General features: G+C 40.4%; 3 protein-coding genes across 4 annotated transcripts; 1 reads left to right on the top strand and 2 right to left on the bottom strand.

Moving 5' to 3' along the window:
• Positions 1–219: 219 nt before the first annotated feature.
• LOC115625272 (eukaryotic translation initiation factor 2 subunit 3) lies at positions 220–6315 on the top strand. 2 transcript variants are annotated; one of them, XM_030520274.1, is made up of 5 exons: positions 220–352; positions 1032–1206; positions 4610–4846; positions 4913–5786; positions 5851–6315. In XM_030520274.1, the coding sequence occupies exons 1-5, from the start codon at positions 287–289 to the stop codon at positions 5930–5932; spliced, it is 1434 nt and encodes a 477-aa protein (XP_030376134.1). In that variant the 5' UTR covers positions 220–286; the 3' UTR covers positions 5933–6315. The 2 variants fall into 2 exon arrangements, with proteins under 2 accessions (XP_030376134.1, XP_030376135.1); XM_030520275.1 differs by lacking the exons at positions 4610–4846; positions 4913–5786; positions 5851–6315 and adding an exon at positions 2216–4318.
• Positions 6316–9410: 3095 nt separating this feature from the next.
• Positions 9411–15779, bottom strand: LOC115625370 (mucin-6). The gene is given in 5 exon segments (XM_030520406.1): positions 9411–9504; positions 10530–11539; positions 11942–13832; positions 13897–14311; positions 15711–15779. Coding segments are annotated over 5 exon segments (3444 nt in total). The 5' UTR covers positions 15754–15779; the 3' UTR covers positions 9411–9419.
• Positions 15780–16209: 430 nt separating this feature from the next.
• LOC115625570 (heat shock 70 kDa protein cognate 4) lies at positions 16210–20042 on the bottom strand. Its single transcript, XM_030520667.1, has 2 exons — positions 19886–20042; positions 16210–18375 (listed from the first exon to the last, which is right to left on the bottom strand). Exon 2 carries the CDS (start codon positions 18373–18375, stop codon positions 16417–16419), a length of 1959 nt encoding a protein of 652 aa, XP_030376527.1. The 5' UTR covers positions 19886–20042; the 3' UTR covers positions 16210–16416.
• Positions 20043–20476: the final 434 nt, after the last annotated feature.

Genomic DNA, 20476 nt, shown 5'->3' with positions numbered 1-20476 from the left:
TGAAAGTCTTAAATTTTTTTGCAATCCATATCCAGTATATACGCATGAGTATGTAACGTTAAATGAACACAGTTGCTGAAAATCCCAGGACCATTTACTTGTTCCTCTTCCATCTACTCATCGACGTAGTCTTTATTCCAACCCTCGGTGATACTGTTGTTTCTTAACACTGTGTCACTAGGACGGCATTTTCGACCATTTACAACACGTACGGACGATTTTGATGACGGGTTGGCTACATTACCTTAGCATTTTTATATTAATCGTGTTTTGAATTAAATAAAACATGGCCACGGCAGAAACTCAAATTAGTGTAAATACAAATTTGCAGAAGCAGGACCTTAGTAATTTGGTAAGTAAGCGACTCTAAGGTGCCAAAATCAGCAACTACGGATACATATTGCTGTTGAGGTCTGCGGCATACTTTCATGAAAGTCTTCTCTTTATGTATGTATGTATATTTGTGTGTGTACAACGCGTCGTCATTATGCCGCTTCTATTAGGCGGGCGGGTACATATAAAGTGAAAAAGTATTTGTTTTTTAACTGATATTGTTTTAAAAAGTGATATAACTCAAGGGTCAGTATGTAGAAACATAATCGGGCCCGTTGGCCAACTCTGTGTCTCCGCAGGTCTATGGAACCAACAGAGAAAATCAGCACGTGGCGATTGTTGCTACGACAGGGTAGAAATCCTGGGGGAATTTTGCCATGTGTATTAAATGTGGCTTATGCATGTTTTAAATGATTTTTGAAATAGGTAAACAAGCAATATTGGTGTTGCAATATGAAGTGCAACAGTTGCCTCAATATCTGATGCAATACAACGTTCAGTTCTAACCTCACTCTCAACGGCTTAGGATGGTAAACAGTGTAAGGGGGAGTTATGGAAGTGGGTGGGTGGGTGTAAGATCTTCAATAGGAGTGCGTTTGTCGCATTTGTCCCCAATTAGAACTGATCACTTTTCGCATTAAACCGTTATTTTTTACAAACTTTTCATGGGTTGTTTACATATTTTCCTATAATTACAGGAAATCAGTAACTTAACACCCCTCTCGCCGGAAGTCATCTCGCGCCAGGCCACAATCAACATTGGAACCATTGGCCATGTAGCGCACGGCAAATCAACTGTTGTTAAAGCCATATCTGGGGTGCAGACGGTCCGTTTTAAAAATGAATTGGAGCGCAATATTACGATTAAACTCGGTAAGTGGGATTTTTATTCGTGATATATAACTAACACAATATATCCATATAAGGAATAATTTGTTTAATACACAAATAGCTTAGGATACGTACAATAACAAATATAAATTCATCCTGCATAGATACTTTAAATTAATATGTTGTCTGAAACTTGTGAGTTCTGCGCTATCGATAGCTACAATAAATATGTTCTTTAAGTTTATAATTGTGTCTTTAAAGGATAAAACATTGCATTATTCAACCAGGAAATCGCAAATTTTGTTATTATATTTTAAATGAATACAATCTAAGATTTTGTTTACTAAGCTCATTGGTGCAGGGAAAATGTTTTCAATTTTAAAATAAAAACGATTGCATTAAATTAAAATAGAACATTAAGAAATGGGAATGTTTTTAAACAAGCTATAAGTGTATAATTATCATAACGTTTTTTATATTATACTATTAAGTCAATTGACAACGGCACACAGTGTACACGACGCCTTCATAAACAAAATCTATTGCTTTAATCATACACATTTTTTTGTTGAATATACAACTTCTTATAAACATTATGAACTCGTCGCTGATGAAACAATCACAAACCATAGTTGTAAGTGTCGCAGCCGTTATTTCGCAAAATGAGAGAATAATTTCAATTTTTCCTAACCATATCTTCAAAGCGTTCTGTAAATAATAGATTTTTGTTTTTGTCATTTGAATTGCTGGATCGTTTTATTCTTTTAAATTTCGCGCGTGACCAACGCACACACTTGCACTGTGTCGTCGCCGTGTGTCCTTTCTTTAATTAGTATGTACGTATGTATGTAGTTGGAGAGAAGATATGTAGAAAACAATTCGTCATTTTCTAGCTTTTGTGCTTATTTATTTCATTTATAATCCAGCAATTTAATTAATTGCAAATCTTTTTCTTCTTTTTCCGTTTTCGTTTTTCCAACGTTGCGCGCGCGGTATATCCAAAAACGAACAAACGTGTTAAACGAACAAAAACCAAAATTGTTATTTGCAGAACGCTTAAGCCAAAAGAAAATAGAAAAGCTGTTACAATCGAAGCGCCTGCGGAGAAAATACGAAACGCAGCAACTACAGCATATCAAGCGATTGAGAGAGAACCGACTGCTTCGTGCAAAAGCAAATAACCTAAAGCTCGTATTAAGGGAACCAATCATGGAATTTTCTTCAAATCACACTAAAACCATGGAGCGAGAACTGAGAGCAAGACGCAGCACTAGTCAAACGTCATTGAGTCCCAGTCACAGCAGTGGGTACGGCAGCGTCCTTGGATGTGATGAAAACGATGCTTTACCAGCATTCAAAAGTATTGGTGATAGCACCTCGAACAAACGGCGGCGTAGCACTTTAAATCTGCAAGTGCCCTACTCTAAGCGCAGTAAGAACAATAACGGTGAAATTAAGAAACCACCGAAAGGCGAATACATTGTCGAATCAATAGAATGTGTAGAATCCGTTAATGCCCAGCCTGTTTTCTTTGTCAAATGGCTAGGCTATAGCACTGATGCCAACACTTGGGAATCGTATCAGAATCTAGTTGATTGCCAACAAATGGAGCAGTTTGTTGAAGATAAACTTCATTATTATGAAAAACATGTTGCACAAGTCACCACCGAATTGGAATCCCAACTGAATGACGAAGCTCCTATTTGTGAACCATCCAAATTGGATGCCTATGATCCCTTAGAGTTGCAATTAGATATTGTATTGTTGGCCCAATTTCGAGCCGCAAGTAGCCGCAGCCAGGTAGAAGTTCAAAAGATAAGAGATCGTGCCAGTTATCGCATGCGCCTGCAGCGTGGTTCCTACGATCGAAAAAAGCAGATCCTGGCACTGCGACAATTTGAGAATCGCATGAATGACGTCGAAGGGTCGGCACCGCCCATTCGTGTGGAGAACAATGTCGATCTGGACACTATTGATAGCAACTTCATTTACATTCACGAGAGCATCATTGGCAAAGATGTTCCAACGCCCTCTATTGGTTTGCTAGGCTGTAAATGTGAGACTGGGGAGGATGGCGCCCAATGCGCACCGATGACACGGTGTTGCGCACGCCTGGCCGGAGAACTTTTCGCTTATGAGAAGTCCACGCGACGATTGCGCCTGCAACCTGGTAGTGCCATCTACGAATGCAATAGTCGCTGCTCCTGCGATGCCAGTTGCGCCAATCGTCTTGTGCAGAACGGACGCAAAATAGAATTAGTACTCTTCAAGACATCAAATGGGCGTGGCTGGGGTGTCCGTACGCCACAAGCCTTACGAAAGGGAGAGTTCGTGTGCGAGTATGTAGGCGAGATTATCACCACTGAAGAGGCAAACGAGCGTGGCAAAGCCTATGACGACAAAGGCCGCACATATCTCTTTGATTTGGACTATAACACGGCGGCAGAGAGCGAGTATACCATTGATGCAGCAGCCTATGGCAATGTATCGCATTTCATCAACCATTCATGTGATCCTAACCTAGCCGTTTTTCCTTGCTGGATTGAACATTTGAATGTTTCGCTTCCACATCTCGTCTTTTTCACGCTGCGCCCCATTAAAGCAGGCGAGGAGTTGTGTTTTGACTATATACGTGCCGATAGTGAAGCCGCGCCGTATGAGAATCTGAACACAGAGGCTCGAGTCGAATGTCGTTGTGAGGCAGCCAACTGTCGGAAGGTGTTATTTTAAACTGCATGGGCTGACTTTTTTTTTTTTTAATTAATTTTTTGTATATATAGTAACTTGTTTTCTGCCTTACACAAGTAATTGGCGGCAAATCATAACCGCAATAGGTATTTGAAACACAGAACTCATAAAAATTGGGCTGTAGAAGGGCGAAAGTTGTGCCTAAATACTTATGAAATCGCAGATGCGAAGGTTAATAAATTTCTACTTATACTTAAAAACGATATGAACAAGCAAGCTCTTGTTAAAGCTTTTGCAAAGATCTATGTATGTGTAATTCACTTTAATGAAAGACCTCAACTGTTAAATGGACTCTTATTGTGTTTTTAGCAAAACCAAACTAATTTCTATAATTTATTGAAGTTTTAGCCGTTAACCACTTTGGCAATAATTATGTTAAGCAATATGTAGCACATATGCATGCAATTCAGGCAATTCCCTAAATTTAAGTAAAATTTAATCCTAATTGTTAATAGAACGTGGCTCAAATATTCTATAACTGGACAAAACTGCCAAATGTTTGTATCTAAACCCATCACATGTTTGTTTTTTGAATTTTATTATAAACTATTATTATTGATTGTAAGTAATAAGCTCATTTATTATGTATTACATTTTTTTAATTATAGTTATTCAAAAATAAAGGAATAATCAGAACAATTTTTGCTTTTCTTTAAACTAAATCCACGTATTGGAATTTTTTGTGAATTGATTTCAGGTTATGCCAACGCCAAAATCTACAAGTGTGACAATCCTAAGTGCCCGCGCCCGGCCAGCTTTGTATCAGATGGTTCCAGCAAGGACGACAGTTTTCCCTGTGCACGTCCTGCCTGTTCCGGCAGGTTCAGATTGGTACGACATGTGAGCTTCGTGGATTGCCCTGGTCACGACATTTTGATGGCCACCATGTTGAACGGAGCAGCTGTGATGGACGCCGCTCTGCTGCTCATAGCCGGTAAACTCCAAATATGGCGCCCAATCCTTTTTAAAGTTGCTAACGATCTACCTCCATTTTATTTAGGTAATGAATCCTGCCCACAACCGCAAACCTCTGAGCACTTGGCTGCCATTGAGATTATGAAACTGAAACAGATCTTGATTTTGCAAAACAAAATCGACTTGGTTAAGGAAAGTCAGGCAAAGGAGCAGTACGAGGAAATTACGAAGTTCGTCCAGGGCACTGTTGCCGAGGGCGCACCGATTATCCCGATATCCGCACAGCTTAAATACAACATTGATGTGCTCTGCGAGTATATTGTAAACAAGATACCCGTGCCCCAGCGTGACTTCAAAGCCCCGCCACGTCTTATTGTTATCCGATCTTTCGACGTTAACAAACCCGGCTGTGAGGTGCAGGATTTAAAGGGCGGCGTTGCTGGTGGTTCTATTCTGAGTGGTGTACTGAAGGTTGGCCAAGAGATCGAAGTGCGTCCGGGCGTTGTGACCAAGGACAGTGATGGTAACATTACATGCCGTCCCATTTTTTCGCGCATCGTATCGCTGTTTGCCGAACAAAATGAGCTGCAATATGCAGTGCCCGGAGGTCTCATTGGTGTGGGCACCAAAATCGATCCCACGCTATGTCGTGCTGATCGATTGGTGGGTCAAGTGCTCGGTGCTGTTGGCAACTTACCAGACATTTACATAGAGTTGGAAATTTCGTACTATCTTCTGCGTCGGCTTCTGGGTGTGCGCACTGATGGCGACAAGAAGGGTGCGCGTGTTGAGAAGCTTCAAAAGAATGAGATATTGCTGGTCAACATTGGATCGCTGAGCACTGGCGGTCGTATCTCAGCTACCAAGGGCGACTTGGCGAAAATAGTACTGACAACGCCTGTCTGCACGGAGAAGGGAGAAAAGATTGCTCTGAGTCGACGTGTGGAGAATCATTGGCGGTAGGTTAAATAAGCATTTTAATTATTTTTGGAATTAGTCATTCAAGCTTATCCATCTTTGCAGTTTGATCGGCTGGGGTCAGATCTTTGGTGGCAAAACAATCACACCCCTTGTTGAAAATCAGCCGCCTGCTCCGAAAAAGTAAAAGACGCTTCCTTGTATCCCCACCACTCCGTTCCCGCTCCGAGATCATTCAGTTCCAAATTTGGTCTAGTTTGCTTTTATTTGTGTTCTGCTTGTCATCAGACCTCTTAAGGATTTACATCTTTTACCGATTGACCGCGATAGCAAACGAAAAACAAAGAAAAGTGCGTGCATAAATGCAATAATAAGGCAAATTATTTAATTTTTTTATGTACATTTACAAGAATTTTGCTTGCGAAACGTATTTGTATTGATAGCAAAATTCAGGCATTACACAAACTAATAGGTTACACACACATATAACAAACAAAAACCTATCGTAAAATTGTTTTTATGATTTAAATATAAAAGTAAAAGATGGAGTGCATTTTTTACATTATAAAACATTTGTTTTTATGGCGAGGGCTTGAATAAATGGATAACGATATAAGAATTAAGTACAGAAGCCATAAGAGCTTTAATTGATGAAGCATTACCTTCATAAAAACTAGTGCAATTCGGCGGGAATACACATCATATGCGTACGAAAATAGTTGCTCTACTCAGGCGGACTTGAATCAGAAACGCAATATCAAGTGAAAAATGAATTCTTTTCGCGAAGAATATGAATATAACTACCAGGTTCATAATAGATTGATGCGCATTCTCATTTTGTGAGTCATAAATTAGGAATGTAAGTGACGTCCTGGAGGAGGTGTACTAAACCCCACAATAACGATCAATATAACGAGATGAGTCGATATAGCCATGCGAATATGAGTTCGAATCGCAAAAAGTTATATGTCAGAATTGATCATTATGGGTCAATTCTAAAACTAGAGCCATAAATTAAATATCTGGAGATAATAGCATAGTTATTACTATATGTCAAACGATTGAAAGAACTCGCTTTTTAGCTCCCAATTTGTTGTATATATAGTACACACGAATAATTAAGTGTATCGGATGAAACCAAAGATGCTGAATAATTAGCATCAAAGCTACGACAAGCATTTGTCATTAAAATTCTATGTTGCTTGTATTAATGAATTGTGCTGTACAGCATAAAAATTTAATTTTTTAAGGATCACGTAACATTTTCCCCCATTTGGGGGTCAATAATTCCACAACCCCCCAATACGAGATCCGAACTGTTTCATGCTCGGAAAGTCCTCCGGTAGAAGAACATTAAAACACAGTTGGTTATTTTTATAGTTTTTCAATATTTAATTCAAATTGTATTTTTAACACATCGTAATACTTAAGTTGTATTCTTACAAATTTCCCTGCCATGTTTATACATGACGGACTTGATTTATTTTTGGTAAACTACTAATTGTTATCTGTCCATATTGCATATTCAATTAAAATGCGCATTAAACATAATTCAAGGCTTAGAAATTTTATCTTTTCTGAAAGGATCCTAAAGTTTTACTAAATTAGACTCGGAAATACCTAAGCAATAATATATTTGTAAGTGCGCTTTCAATATGAAACTACTTATATCAATTTTAACCCAATGACAATCAATTTAAATCAAAATTTGTTTACTATTGGTCTTCTTCTTTGGCAGAACCCTTCTAAGCTTGTCCAATTCCAAATCTCCAAGCGTATACAGGGCTTACATTTTCGCTTAGTTTTGCTTTGCAACGTATTTGGTGCTTAGACAACGCTCTACTATATAAGTATTTGAGATTTTTTGAAGTCATTACAATTTGTTTTAAGTTAAATTGCATATGCACATGATCATGCTTACTTTAAGTATGTATGTATGTATTAACCAGTCTATTATCAAACTCAGACCTGGCCAAGTTATACATACATACATATGCTACCTAAGAACGTACAGTAAAGGCGATACATATACACTTACTAAGTAATACAATCATCTCTTATTCGATTCTTAAATAATCTTGCATGATGGTTCAGTTATCTCATACATGCATCCATATTACTGTTATATGGGAAAAAACGTAAAGTACATTAATAGTTGAGAATAAAAGAATGGAAAACCTCTTTACCAGTCATTAAAACTGTCCTTTTTCTATAGATAATTCATTACTATGGCTATTCCTTTTTACAATTTCAAATGAAACTGTACAAGGATTTTGATGTGCTGTGATCGTGTGTATATCGAAACTCGTTATGACTGCTACTGGTTTAAATAGTTAGGTTGTTGATGCAGGGTTCGATATCTTACCTATGCATACTATATGTTCAGATTAGGCGATACTGCCCTCAAAATGCTATAAAGAAGTCACATGGTCAGTAAATAAAGAACTGGCGTTTAATAGTTTGGAGAGAGTAGCAGTCGTAGGGTGGAAGAATGGTTGGATGGGCGATAAAGAAACTGTTAAAGATTAGGCGCGAAGGGAACCTCGGAAGGGTTTTATTTCGATAAATTAGTTATGAACACTTTCCAGCGTATTTCGATCACACTGTACTCTTAAATTTGTATTTAATATTTTGAAACTTCTCATCCATGAATTGTAACACACCATTTTAACTGTTCCTACATTAGACTGAATAATACTCTTATTATTAATTGGTTAACAGATAGATGGTTTTAATGGATGTATGTATGTATGCTGTGTGTTAATTGTGTGCTTATTTATAATCGTATTTAACACCCGACAGAAAATATCTTATCGCGATCAGGTGACTCGTTGACATTATTAAGAGTATTCGATCAATGAATACAAAACTGTTTATTATCATTTTTTCGTTTTTTTCCATTTGTTTTTCTTTTTAGGTACGGGGAATTCTTTAATCGAGCAGTTACGACTATAGTATGTTTACTTGTTTTGTTCATTGTTCATAATTTCTTCAATGCTTCCAGTTTAACTTGGTCAAAAGAATTCGTTAAGTGTCTACTTTCGCTTTTATTTTAATCTGAATATAATATAGTATGTATATTACAATTAGCACAATTATTGACAGTAAACATCTGCAAAAGGGCATTTGAGTTCCATTTCTTGCTTACATTTTTCTTTTCTTTTTTTTCCAATTTATCTGATTCGAAACAGTTCTAATCAGGCGATACCAAAGCAAAAACTCCTTGCTTAAATTTAAATTGGTTTAAGCTAGCCTTTCAATCACGATAGCATCGTTTGTCGAAATATGTTTTCATGTTACACTATGTATGTATGTATGTATATGATAAATATTACTGTGCTTATATAACCCGAAAATGTACAAAGTGCATTCGAAATATTGTACATGCATCTTAAATGCGACCTATTTGGTATTTCTCTTTTTGGTTTGGTTATAATTGCTATTTCTTGAAGTTAAATGTAGATGAACAATTTACACATAATTCATATTACTTGTATATGCTTAGATATAAGTATAACAACGCATGCTATTCATTTTAGTATAGTTACATATATATACATATTTCTATATTGGAGTTCTCATGGACTACTCCATTTTGGGTATGTAGCAGTAATTAAAAGCCTACGTTTTCCTTAAGGACGCTCAATACGCCCTTAAAGAAAATGGCTTAAGTCTCATTCGTTAATATCCTCATCTGACGAACTGGCAGCGGGTATCGTTGAGAACTGCCACGCCTCCCGATTGTTGTTTTTAGTGACCCTGAAATTTAGTTTTCAATATTATAAATGTAGAGATTAAAGCTAAATACTGTAATGAATTGAATTTTTTCACAATCTCCTGGCATTAATTCTCCAATAAAACCGATTCAATGAAAATGACCAAATTAATTAACTTCCCATTTAAACGCTTAAATCGAGACAGTATAACTCTTACTTACGAAAGCATATCAAGTCCATTAGAAGCATACGAGACTGTCTTTCGAGAATATAGTATTTCATCGGAAACAATTATAATGTTTTTCAAAATACTCTCTAGGATGATCAAGAAACTTTTGCATTACCTTTACGCAATATAGAAAGCACTTTATCCACTACAAGCCTTTTGAAGATTATTTCATCGTTTTAATTTTCAATATAATAAATGTAAAGATTAAAATACTGTAATGAAATGAATCGGAACTATACTCTTACGTACAAAAGCATATGAAGTCCATTAGGAGCATACGAGACTGTCTTTTGAGAATATATTTAATCGGAAACGATTTCACCCCGTAATTTTTTTTATATGGAAATAAAATGAAATAATTGGATTTCAAGGTTAGGTTGGAATTGGATGTGATGAAGGATGATCTTTCTTTGGCGGCCAGTTTTCCTGGTCTCCGAAACTGTAGTACCACGAAAGGACATTACTAGATTTTAAATATATCATCATTGGCTTCACTCTTCTCAAAAGAAGTGAAGTTGAAAGTTTTGAAGACAATAATAAAAGTAAAAGCAATCGTATGCCTCGTTGTAAGTATTTGACGCCATTAAATACCAAGCTGCATAATTCAGAGTCAAATTTAATCTGACATCCCAAGAATGGCTCGTTTTCGAAATACTTATAAAACACATACGACATTAAAACGCCAGTGGAGTCTTGAAAGCGATCAACAGTTTTCATTTTGTCCATATATGTATAAGCGTAATTGTAAACTGACTGGATAAGAAGGAATCTTATTTTGCGTCAATATCAATGAAATGAAAGTTTTGGAGATTATCAAACAGCATTAGTAGCCAACTCACCCATGCTTTTTGGCGTTGCTGGGCAAAGTGTGCGAGCTCCGGTAATACGAATCATGGGACTCTTCCATAGATTTGCGTTGCAGCGTCATCGTCTCTTGAGGGGCTGGCGCGTCCAGGTAATATTTGGCACTCTGTGCGATCTTGCAATTCTCACACTCGCTGAGGTAGTCATCGTCCAGACTGGTGTCATTGGGCAGAAAGTGCTCTTTGGGATTTAAACAGTTCTTGGATGTTGTGCAAACAGGTAGCTGCTTTGTGGGCGTTGCTGCAGCCTTGTTGCTACTTTTTGACTCTGCCAAAGGATAATTGGGCATTTGGCAATGCGCTATGGCCAATGATTTGTCAGTCGCGCCGCTGCTGCGTTCCGCATCTCGTTTAACACGCAGTATTTTTGGCAAAGTGGTGCCTCGCGACGATGACGACGAATGCACACCATCGGTAGCATTGTTGTTCTCCTTCTCCGGAGCTGTGGTCTGTGGTATGCTGATCACCGAGGGGACCTTGCTCACCACACTATTGATGGTGCTGTTCAGAGACACTTTGCCACTTATGTGCTTGGGCAGTGTGTATGTTACATGATTGGCCAGCGGGTAGAAAGTGCTCGTGTTGATCTTTCCACCGCCTAGCGATGATTTGTCCCCGCTGCCATTGGAATTGTTTGTTGATGTCGTTGTCGGACTGGCGGGGGGCAGTGTTAAGCTTGGCGTGGCATTTCTCGAATACTCGTGAGTATCCTTCCGCGAAGCTCCAATTGAGTGTTTACTGAGCGTGTAAATGGTCTGCACGGCATTATTGGATGTTGAGTGATTACTAGTGGCAGTGTTATTGTTGCTGCTCGCTGTTGTTGTTGGCGTTGTTGAAATTACGACTGGCACTGAGGCTTTTAAATTCGTTAGACTTTTATAGAGTTTCGGTGGAAGAGATGGATTGCTTTGATCGTGTTGATGGTGATTCTGTTGGTTATAAAAATGTTGCTGCTGTTTCTGCGTTAGACTCAAGTAGGCATCAACCTGAAACAGAATATGATTTGATTAATCATAAAAACATCCTTTTGTCAAATGAAATACTCAAGAGAGTTCGCACGAGGCCCGAAAGGAGATCGAAAAAAGGACTACAATTTGAAATTCAATTGCGCTCATACAACAGTTGTATTTTTTCTCGGAGTTCCAAGAGATTGTTTTTTTGCATGAACATTTCAATATTTACATAGTAAAACTGAAAGATATATAATTTTCACCATCCCTTTTTGTTTTCGATTTATGGCACAAATAAACATCGCAATATAGCTTATTTATTTGCCTTTTGTATGGGCAGATAATATCTATTTCGATTTCCAGGCCTTGTACTGAACAACGTTGACATAATAAACGCTAAGCTTTGATGGCCCAGGATTACTTACATTTCGAACTCACCTTTCGATTCAAATAGGCGCTGGAGAGCACATCGGCACCGGCGCTACTGGAGGAGTTGCGTCCACTGCCGCCACTGGTGCTGCGCGCACGCTCGGACCCAGACTGGCCGGAAGAACGCTTCTGCACCCGTCCCAGGACAATGGGCATGGGCGAGCCGGTGACTTCGTCGTGTTGTTGTAAGGATGGCGGCGGTATTATTGAGGACACGTTTACGCCGCCATGATGAGCTGGAGTCGGATCGCCAACCTGCTTGGAAATGGTAGCAATTTTGGGCTCATGGGTGCAATAGGCAGCCACCACAGCGGCTGCAACGCCATTGCTACTGTTGCCGCCTGCCCCGCTGTTGTGGGAATGCTGCTGCAGGCTTGTCGAAGATTTGGCACGTATACCGTAGGCCAAAGTGGCGGAGTTCGTGTTGGCACTGGCATGTCGCGAGTTTGTGGAATTCAGGGCACAAGCACTGGAGCTGCTAGCGAAGAGTTTTCCGGCTCCGCTAAAGAAAGCCGCTGCATTCGCATTGCTACCCATGTAGGACATGGGCACATGTTGAATGGGACATTGGCACATCGGCTTCTTCGCTACTTTGGCAACTGCGTCCGATGTGCTGGACTTGGGTTTCATGCTGGAGCTGGAAGTGGTGGTGGCCACGGTTTGCACCTGAAGAGGATCGGCCACTGCAAAATAGCGTGGTATGGTGCGGTGATAGCGACGGGAGGACGACGGTGTCTTGCTGCCTGCAGGCGATGAAATTGTGGCACTGCTGCCTGTACTGAGTTGCTGGCTCTTGCCAGCAGCATGTAAGGGCAGTGTATGATGTCCTGTTTGGGTGACAGAATCGGCAGTGAGGGCAGTGCTGCTGCTGTGGTTGTTGCTCGAATTGGTGGGCAATTCCAGAGCGGGCATCATATCACCGGGAGTAGAGTTCATGGCATGTGGCATATGTGTGGGCGTGGCCGCGGCTGAAAGCTCATTGCCATTCGGAATTGGAGTCTGATAGTTCCCAGTACTAGTGCTGGCAGAGACGCTGGCGCTAGCATTAATCTCTACATCAGCTACTGTCAAATATTGTTGTGTCTGTTGCTGCGGCTGGTGAAGAAGCTCCTGGGAGCCTCTTGGTGTGCGTCGTGTGGTGGCAAAGCCTAAAGTGGAGGCGCCTGCGCTTCCCGCTACGCCCGCCGTGGTTACACTGGCGCTTATGTTCAGATGACAGTTCTTATAACTGCATTCAGTCGTTGTGGCTGCTGGGCCGGCCGAGCTATTCAATGCCGTTGGCTTTGGTGCTTGTAGAGAGGCAGCAGCAGCAGCCGTTAGTCCTAGCGTTTGCACACATATCGAACCGTTCGCACCGGGAGGGGCCTCAAGATTATGTTGCTGGTCATTTTGCAAACTATAGGGCGGCTGGTGGTTCTCACCAGTGGCTATGGTGGTGACCCCGCCACTATTTATGTTAATGTTGATGAGATTTGTGGTGCTCTGCGTATACTGGTTAGTCTGTGGTTGGGAGCCTAGCGGTATGGCTCCAGAGGCTGCAGCAGCAGCGGCATGCATCAGCTGATGTTGAGTTACCGCTGGACTGGCCGCCAAGTGTTGCTGCTGGTGGTGTTGCTGTGGTTGTGTGTGCAGCTGCAACGTGTGATGCTGCAGATGTTGTTGTTGTTGCTGTTGACTGACGCTTGCCACAGCGCGCTGCGTACTGGTGGCAGGCAAGCTGACGGTGCATTGGGCATTTAGAGCTTCGGCCACTGCCTCCTCGTAGGGAGGAGGCGCTTCACCGCGCGGAAAATAGCCATTGGGCGGCTTCCACAGCGGATAATGGGTCGCTCCTCCACCGTATGAGTAATCCATGCCACTAAGATTTCCCTCCATGTAACCCATGTTTCCGGCAATGTAACTGTTTTGGAATTAATCAAATCAGACTTCGTACACATACCCAACAAATCTTTGTTGAAACTCACCCTATGCTCCCCACTATACTACGCTGATCCTCGGCATTTTGGCGATTTTCTCGGGCGCGTATCTTCCGCTGACGCAATCGATTAACCAGAAAGAACAATAGGGAGAGCGACAAAGTGGCCGTAATGCCACTGGCCACCAGTCAAATTCCGAAATCGGTGCTACCATCGCTGAACTGATCGTCCAGGCAGATAACCTCGCAGCAGTTGTTGCCGCTGCCCACTGTTTGAAATGATTTACACTTGCTGAACGCCTCACAGAGAACCATTTTGCAGGCCTTGGGCAGCCCACTGTCACAGATACAGAGCCGACATGAATCCGGACCGGGCATATAGTGCATGCCCGTCTCGTAAAGCTTGCCATTGAAGTCGCGACAATGGCCGCCAGGTATGAGGCTGGAGCTAACCGCGTTGGTATCTGCAAGGCAAAAGGAAAGATTAAATATTCTCATAAGCCCTTGGATCCCCCGAGACTATATATATGTATAGTCTTTCCTGCCTACTATAACAATGTTTTCTCTCTTATAACAAACCCTCATACCAAAAACAACACCATTTCACTTTTTCTTTGAATGTCCCTTTTCAGTTAATATTTTTAATTAAATATATTTACATATGAATAGCCCGAATTTCGTTTTCAAAAGTTATACTTTGTATCGTGTTTTTTTTTTTTTTTTATTTCATGCAGCATAAAATTTTTAATATTGCTTGTATTTGTTTTAGACTAGCCATTAAAAACCAATTTATCAAATTGGATATTTACAAGACTTCCTTTAAACTAATCTTTAGTGTTTATAGCGAGGCATAATTTACTTCAAGGATGATAAGAACCTTAAAATCAATTATAGCTATTCTGTTTTTCTAGAAAAAATTGTTTTGAAATAACTAAACAAAATTGTTTTGAACATACGCCTTTCCTTTTTTAGTTCATAATACAATACATACATATGTATGCACATATGTACATCAGAAAAAACGTCTTGATTAAGCAACATCGTTTTATTGGAACAGAAAAAATGACACAGAAATGACAAAGCGGCCTGATTTGACGCCCCCGCTGATTTTCAAGCAAGTTGCGAATGCGTGCCTGTCACATAAGTACATACATATGTACATACAAACAAACAACACACACCCAAAACAAGTGCCTTCTCAGTCCTGCGGCCGAGCAACATCCACTAACGGTACATACATACACTTCTCGAATGTATAAGGACACCCACCCACACACATATGTATGTACATACTCGTACATACATACGGACGAAACTGGCAGCAACAGCAGCAAAGCAAAATTTGCACGCCACTTCCTTCCCATTGTCCACCCCACCCATTCCACCCACAAAACCTCGCCTCCTTTTCAGAAGAGGAGTTTCTAGTGCTGCTGTTGGTGAGAAAAAAGAGCGAAGTTCTGTGCCGCGTAACTGTGCATGTACGAATGTATGTATGTGTATGTATATATGTACATGCATATGCATGTGTATATATGTGTCCTATTAATTGTGAACTCTGCCAGTTGTGTGGCCATGGACCATATTCCAATTGTTGTCGACAAAGCTTTATGCTTCATTATCCCGAATACAATTATGCACAAAATTGGACAAAACCCCAAAGCCTTTTTGCTCTTTAAAATTTCCTAATGAATATGATAACAGTATTAATCTATTATTTTACAAATACGCCATTTCTGTTTCTGTCCAAATTAAAATGGTACATGTATTTGCTGTGCTCTCTTTTGCTCTGCAAGGATATCTCATCTGTGTGTGTATATATAATTTTTCATCCATGCTTTTAAATCCTTCACAATCAATTTTTACCTTGGGTATTGGCAATAAACGCGAGCACGGCCAAAATATACATATTGTTCACAATTATTTTAAATGCACTCCGATTATTTTTAAATTTGCAAAATTATTTCAACTAGGAATTATTGGATATTTTCAACCGTTTCCTGCTATAAATGCTTGTTGTAGAGCTTTCTGTAGAGATGACACTGCCGTTCTGTTCTCGAATTGACGAACGAAAGTGGAAGTAGCGAGTAACCTTAACGGCCTCGAAGCAAGCAAAGGCCGATAAAGCAGTCGATTACGATTAAACGAAAAACCGATACGCATGCACTCTCTTCTGATAAGCTATTGTTTTTGGACCCGGGCACTTTAAAAAATGCTGTAACATAAAATATTTCAATTTTGCTTTGTCATCCCATATATATAACCCCATTTCATTCACAAACATTTGAAATGATTTAAAAACAATCAAATATTTCTGCAATCTCAAATACTTTATTAATTCATTCAAGCAAAACGGGTTTTTCTATTTTTGATGATCGATCGATGATAATACATATTTTTATTAATATATTATGAAGAGCAGTGTCTGTTATTATAAGTATACATAATATAGTATAACGTTTTAAGAGCAATTGTCGTTTCTTATTACAGTGTACTTTTGTATTTGAATTTCTGATTTAGAATGCAAGACTATTTATGAATTGTTTTTTATGTGTTCTGTGCTGTGTTCTCTTTAGTCGACTTCTTCGATGGTGGGTCCAGCACCGCCGGCACTGGCGCCAGGGGCTCCTGGCATGCCACCGGGCATACCACCGGGCATACCACCAGGCATACCACCTGGGGCACCACCACCGCTCTGGTAGAGCTTGGTAATGATCGGGTTGCAAACGCCCTCCAGTTCCTTCTGGCGGTGCTCGTATTCCTCCTTATCAGCCAGCTGGTTTGCATCGAGCCACTTGATGGTCTCGTTGCACTTGTCCAAAATCGTTGTGCGATCCGAATCCGAGATCTTGGTCTTCAGATTATCCTCATCGAGGGTAGCCTTCATGTTGAAGCAATAAGACTCCAGACCGTTCTTGGCAGCAATGGTCTCCTTCTGTTTCTCGTCCTCGTTGCGGTATTTCTCGGCTTCATTAACCATACGCTCAATGTCCTCCTTAGAAAGACGACCTTTGTCGTTGGTAATTGTGATTTTGTTCTCCTTGTTGGTCGAACGCTCCAATGCGGTGACATTCAAAATACCGTTGGCGTCAATATCGAAAGTTACCTCAATTTGGGGTACACCACGTGGTGCTGGAGGAATGCCCGACAGCTCGAACTTGCCCAAGAGATTGTTATCCTTTGTCATCGCACGCTCACCCTCGTACACCTGAATCAACACACCAGGCTGATTGTCGGAGTAGGTGGTGAATGTCTGCGTCTGCTTGGTTGGGATGGTGGTGTTGCGCTTGATAAGCACACTCATCACACCACCGGCCGTTTCGATACCCAGGGAGAGGGGCGTAACATCGAGCAGCAAAAGATCCTGCACTTCCTGAGATTTGTCACCATGCAGAATGGCAGCCTGCACAGCGGCACCATAAGCCACAGCCTCGTCGGGATTAATAGACTTGTTCAATTCCTTGCCATTGAACAGGTCTTGCAGGAGACGTTGCACCTTGGGGATACGAGTGGAGCCGCCGACCAACACAATATCGTGAATGGCAGACTTGTCCAGCTTGGCATCACGAAGAGCCTTTTCCACGGGGTCCATAGTGCTGCGGAACAAATCAGCATTCAGTTCCTCGAAGCGTGCACGAGTGATCGAAGTGTAGAAATCGGTACCCTCGAACAAAGAGTCAATCTCAATGCTAGCCTGAGTGGACGAAGAGAGAGTACGCTTTGCGCGTTCGCAGGCAGTGCGCAGACGACGCAATGCACGCTTGTTGGTGGTCAAGTCCTTCTTGTGTTTGCGCTTGAACTCTTGTACAAAGTGCGTGACCAGACGGTTATCGAAATCCTCGCCACCCAAATGGGTGTCTCCCGCCGTGGATTTGACCTCGAAGATGCCGTCATCAATAGACAGAATGGAGACATCAAAAGTACCACCGCCCAAATCGAAAATGAGCACATTACGCTCGCCAACAGCCTTCTTATCCAGACCATAAGCAATGGCAGCGGCCGTAGGCTCGTTTATAATACGCAACACATTTAAACCGGCGATGGTACCAGCATCCTTGGTCGCCTGACGCTGTGAATCGTTGAAGTAAGCAGGCACAGTGATGACGGCATTGGTCACCGTCTTGCCCAGGTAAGCCTCGGCAGTCTCCTTCATCTTGGTAAGAACCATGGAGGAGATCTCCTCGGGGAAGAAGGTCTTCTTTTCATCTTTGTATGTAACCTCAATCTTTGGCTTGCCATCAACGCTGACCACCTCGAAAGGCCAGTGCTTCATATCCGACTGCACAGCCGAATCGTCAAACTTGCGACCAATGAGACGCTTGGCATCGAAGATTGTTTGGGTTGGGTTCATCGCCACCTGGTTTTTGGCAGCATCACCAATCAAACGCTCTGTCTCCGTGAAGGCAACATAGGATGGTGTTGTACGATTACCCTGATCGTTGGCAATAATCTCAACTTTGCCATGTTGGAACACACCCACGCAAGAGTAGGTCGTGCCCAAATCAATACCAACAGCAGGAGCTTTAGACATCTGGAATGAGTGAATAAAACAATATATTAAAATACTGTAAATCGCGTGTTAAAGATGTGTTGTGCCAGGCAACCCTGATCAAACAAAAGCAGATCGCCTTTCCACACATATACTTCATATACATATATACATATGTACACACATATGTATATAATTTAAACAAATAAAACTATAACCACCATTGTCAAAAGTTGGTTTATGTTGCCATCACTTCCAAAAATGGTGAAATGTGGAATGAATCATGACAATAAAAAACACTTCGGGGTTGTTGCATTCCATAATATGAATGTGTGTATATGATTCAAAGTCGAAACAAAGATTATGCGCTAAAATACAAACAGTTATTAAGCAGCTGTCAATTTTTTTTTTAACAGTCCAAAAACCACATGGCCCGAACAAAAGCGAAAATTCTGGAATGTCGAATATAGGCACACATACATACAAATGTACATACATTCAGCGATACGACATATGAAAAAATATGTGAGCCTAGTTTCCAGTATGTGTGAAAGAGATAAATGTAGCATCTATGAGCGCGCGGAATGCGGCTTGTCTGTATTCCAATGGCGCGTGCACACACACAAGCAAATGCCGGTTAGCAACCCGCGTTTCCCCAACACACGCTTGTATACATACAGATATATATGTACATATGTACATACACATTTGTGCATTCTACATTGTTTGTTCATAGATGTATATGTGTATATGTACATACGTAACCTAGATTTTTCTAAAATCAAAATTACATCAAGCAATTAGCAACTGCCTCTATGTACCTTTAAACATGGCTACGATGTGTGTATTTTTATATGCATATATGTACATACATATGTACGTATTGTATACTACGAGTTCATGGAAACCCATTATGAGTCATACATATGCATACATACATACATATGTATGGATGTATGTGGGTACTAGTTCCTTTTTTTCTGGAATATGCTATCGCCGATAAATTAACAAATTGATAATGTACATAAGAATGGAAGCCTGCCTTTTATCCAAGTAGGAGTGTTACCTATAAATAGAAAGTACATATATTCATATGTGCGTATATAACACATTTTAATAGAATCCATTTATATGTACATATACTATACATACATATGTATATTTACACATGCATGGACATATGTACATGAATGTGTGCGTGACTGCCATTACGCATTGGGGCTACGCCATGCATTTAGAAAATGTACATTTCCCATTCTAATATAGCAATGCAATTACGTTTAAGTACATACATATGTATGTACACGTATTGCAATTATTGATTTTGAAATAGAAACTGCAGCAATAAGAAAATTTACAAACTCTGCCTTTAAACATGCTGCGAAGCACGTGCTCTTCTTTTTTTTTCCACCACTTCGCCCAACCACGTATGTACATTGTACGTACGCTCATATGAATATGTATGTATTCACATACATATATGTATAGTTAAAACGTGTGCAAGCACATACATATATGTTAAATTAAAAATGCAGCTTATATAAATTCTCACCTTTGTGTTTTGGAGTTAAATGTACTAAAATATAAACCGTATAATCGCTACTTCACTTTTTCCTTCTATTCTATTCACTTTTTCACCGTGTCGACACTCAGACGTTCGGTCAAACGGGCACTTGTAAAAGGAATGATGAGACAAAAAAGAAACCAGTACTTTATAAACGTGAGCACCGCTCGCCACGGAATGTTCTGGAATCGATAGTCGATATCGATCATTTTATGTTTGCGGTCACAGTTGACGGTTTTTAAAACAAATGGCAGCGGAACAAATAAATGGAACTGAAACATTTTTCAAGTGGCAAGGCTGCCATGACGCTGCCATTTGCGCGCCAAGACTGTTAGCCAATCTGAATCAATTTTTGGTGCCTGCAAATCTACCTTTTGCGATACAGCCGATGTTTTTAAGCCCAAGAACATAAAGGGTGTCAACTTGTTTGTGCATTGTTCGTTCCGAATAAGTAGTAGCACGTACTTGGTATGTACATAAGCACATATAATGCATGTACATACATACATATCGATGTACATATTGACGAAGTATGGCGTTAAAATAAAAAAATAACTATGATATCAAAACCACTTATTT

Source organism: Scaptodrosophila lebanonensis, unplaced genomic scaffold (assembly GCF_003285725.1).
Source record: "Scaptodrosophila lebanonensis strain 11010-0011.00,11010-0021.00 unplaced genomic scaffold, SlebRS2 tig00000072-arrow-pilon, whole genome shotgun sequence".
Lineage (NCBI taxonomy): Eukaryota > Metazoa > Arthropoda > Insecta > Diptera > Drosophilidae > Scaptodrosophila > Scaptodrosophila lebanonensis.
This window is presented reverse-complemented; position numbering and strand designations above follow the sequence as displayed.

Excerpts from the sequence above, each read along its gene's own strand:
- LOC115625272 (XM_030520275.1), top strand. The coding sequence starts at position 287 with ATGGCCACGGCAGAAACTCAAATTAGTGTAAATACAAATTTGCAGAAG. Across the intron at positions 353-1,031 it reads AGCAGGACCTTAGTAATTTG|GAAATCAGTAACTTAACACC; the intron begins GTAAGTAAGCGA and ends CTATAATTACAG. Across the intron at positions 1,207-2,215 it reads CAATATTACGATTAAACTCG|AACGCTTAAGCCAAAAGAAA; the intron begins GTAAGTGGGATT and ends TGTTATTTGCAG.
- LOC115625570 (XM_030520667.1), bottom strand. The coding sequence starts at position 18,375 with ATGTCTAAAGCTCCTGCTGTTGGTATTGATTTGGGCACGACCTACTCT.